Raw genomic sequence first — 2,855 nt, 5'->3', positions numbered from 1 at the left:
TCAGATCGGAGTGGATCCTCTCCAAGGGTTGCTTCGGTTTGCAGGGATGATTCTTCGGATAAGACTCCTTCTTGTTCTACGTGGTGCAGCAAGTCTCACAGTGTTCAAGAGAGTCAGGTTTAGACTTCATTGTAACGGGTAACTTCTTCAATGCTTTTTCATGCAAATGCCCCATTTTGTAGTGCCATGTCTCTATTGTGGTTCTTGCTAATGTCTTCCTTATTTCTTCATTGTCTTCTTCCCCAACACCATCTAGGGTCAGCCAGGTAAGCTTACCCATTTTGAATGCAGTAAACAGCACTTCATCATCTATAAAGGCAGTTGATGTGTCCTTCTTCGAGTGGAATTCAACTCCTTTATTTTCCAGCTCAGCTTGTGAGACAATGTTGTCAGATAAGTTGGGAATATAGAAGGCTTTCTTCAATACTATAGTATACCCACCACACTTCTCTGACAGCCTGAGTCTTGCAGTGCCAATACCTTCAATTTGGATAGCAGACCCGTCTCCTTGACTCACTTCCCCTGATGCTGGTGAGATGTTGTCGAAGAGCTCCTTGTCCCTCAACATGTGGTCCGTGGCCCCATTGTCAAGTAACAGAAACTTCTTCTTGCTGTTTTCTTTCTTCTTGCTTAAGCGAAATACTTTGACTTTTTCTAGTGAAAGTTTTGCACATTTCTTCTTTTCTTCTTTCTTGGGTTTCTCTTCTTTCTTCTCTTCTTCTGATTTCTTGGACTCCTCATAATTTGGACAGTCACGAGCCATATGGTCAGGTTTCCCACAGGTGTAGCAGATAAATCTCTTCGGTTTATCCTCTTCATTCTTCCTTTCTTCAACTGGTTTCTTCGGAATGATTTTCTTCTTTGCTTGTGGTTTCTCTGACTCGGGTTTCTTCTCTTTCTTCGCGGCTTCCTTCTTCAACATGAGGGCTCGAACATTTTCTTCCGTCTCTCTCTCACCATCTTGCTTTTGACGAGTGATCTCTTGCTTTATCTGAGCCTTTACATAAGGTAATGCTATCTTAGTCTTATCAACAGTTCTTACCATTAAGCTAAACTTACTTGGCAAGTTAGCAAGGGCAATCGCGCCAAGAATCCTGTCTGAGAAATCCATTTCTAAGTGGTGTTTGCACTTTCTACTTAGTTCAATGATCTTGGTGATGTAGTCCCCGGCGTCGTCACACTTGAGTTCCACGTTCAGAAGATCTCTTAAAAATGAAAGTTCATAAAAGAAATCAAGGTTGCAATTTACCTCCTGCAGTCTGTCCCAGGCTTCTTTAGCAGTCTCGAGGTACTCTATCTCGTGAAGCGCTTCCTTGTTCACGAGTTCAGCAATGGTGCAGTGAGCGCTATTGTTCATGTCATTTCTTCTACCTTCTTCTTTTCTGGAGATTTCGACTGGAACCTTGTTTCCTTCGTCGTCGTAGATGAAAACTCCAAAAGCGTTCTTCTTGTACTCGGTAGGCCATTGTAATAACGTCAGGTTATTATCTTCTTAGAGTTCATTGATGTTCTTGGATTTGTATGAATAAATTAGAACACATTCTTTCATGGCTGAACTCCTTTCTCAAGATGCTTTATTTCCGGGACGGAAGTTGGTACAAGGTTATACACAGTTGAGGCTATTCGCACTCACGTCTTATTCACACTCTACCACACTCTTCCCCCCTAACAAAAACGCACAGCATTTGAAACAAACAAAATTTCACATTTTGTAATACACATGAGCATTGTAAAAAAAACTTATCCTAGACAGAACATACATATAACTGTGTAAGTCTTTATTTTTGGTTTAACAAAGAGATATAAAAATATAAAACTAAACAAGTAATAGGATAATGAGTAACAAACTCTAGGATAGTAAAAAAAATTTTTGGACACAAGAATAATACTTAATTGGTAGTCAGGACGGTTCCAACCTATCAAAATTATTTGGCACAAAGTACAAATGGCACATTTTGATGATACTTAGGAATGACTACAAAATTATTCTTTGGAGTACACAAATACAAAAAAACTTAATCTAACAGTCGTTTTGGACGAATGATTTGTCTTCCCTTCCTGGAGAAGACCGGAGCGTCCTCCACTACTGGAGCTTGTGGTTGTTTAACCACCTTTGGGGTATTCTTGACTTCTGGGGCTGGACGGACTGGAGTCTTGGGAACATCTACGACTGGAGTTCTTGGAGTATCTTGAATGACTGGTGTTTTCTTTGGAGTCTCAGGAACAATGGGCTCCACTACCGGTGATGCAGGTGTACTGGGGGCAGGCTGCTCCAAAATCACAACTGGTGGAATGACTGGAGGCATTCCCTCCGGAATTTGAGGGTTTGTCGGCTGTATTCCAGCTAAAGGATCTTCTTCAATGCAATTTGCCCCTGGAGAGCGGGGTCGCAGGTGAGATGAAGACACCTGACGAACTCGGTCCTTTACTTGCACATTGTAGGACACACTTGACTCTACAGACTCTATCTGTCCGGGCACCCACTTAATTATGCCACGGCGAATACATCTAACCCACACTAAGTCTCCTGGACCAAAAGATGAAATCTTCTGGCTCTGCTCTGCCTTACGTTTCTCTTGCTGTTCTTTAACCCTGATGGAGCTGGGGACGTGGAGGGATAGAGAGCTATTATCCATAGGGAGTACTTAAGCATCCCTCAATATCCGTACGGTATCCATGGGGCCGTTTCGATGTCCAACGCGAGTCCCTATGGTATCCTTGACGTCACTGATGTCTCAAACGCATCCATGTGGATGCTTCTGTTGTAATTAATTCATTGTTTACACTATTTATTAATTACTAGTCAATCCTAACGACACATTCAAATTGACCCTCCATGTTCACTGCCTCCTTGT

At 42.1% G+C, this 2,855-nt stretch overlaps 1 protein-coding gene across 1 annotated transcript; it reads right to left on the bottom strand.

The window, feature by feature from the left end:
- Nucleotides 1-2,015: 2,015 nt before the first annotated feature.
- On the bottom strand, nucleotides 2,016-2,636 carry LOC127750104 (fibronectin-binding protein A-like). Its single transcript, XM_052270663.1, has one exon. The coding sequence runs from the start codon at nucleotides 2,634-2,636 to the stop codon at nucleotides 2,016-2,018; it is 621 nt and encodes a 206-aa protein (XP_052126623.1).
- Between the last annotated feature and the right edge of the window lie 219 nt (nucleotides 2,637-2,855).

This window comes from Frankliniella occidentalis, unplaced genomic scaffold, assembly GCF_000697945.3.
Source record: "Frankliniella occidentalis isolate FOCC.00 unplaced genomic scaffold, Focc_3.1 Scaffold133, whole genome shotgun sequence".
In the NCBI taxonomy this organism is placed as follows: Eukaryota; Metazoa; Arthropoda; class Insecta; order Thysanoptera; family Thripidae; genus Frankliniella; species Frankliniella occidentalis.
This window is presented reverse-complemented; position numbering and strand designations above follow the sequence as displayed.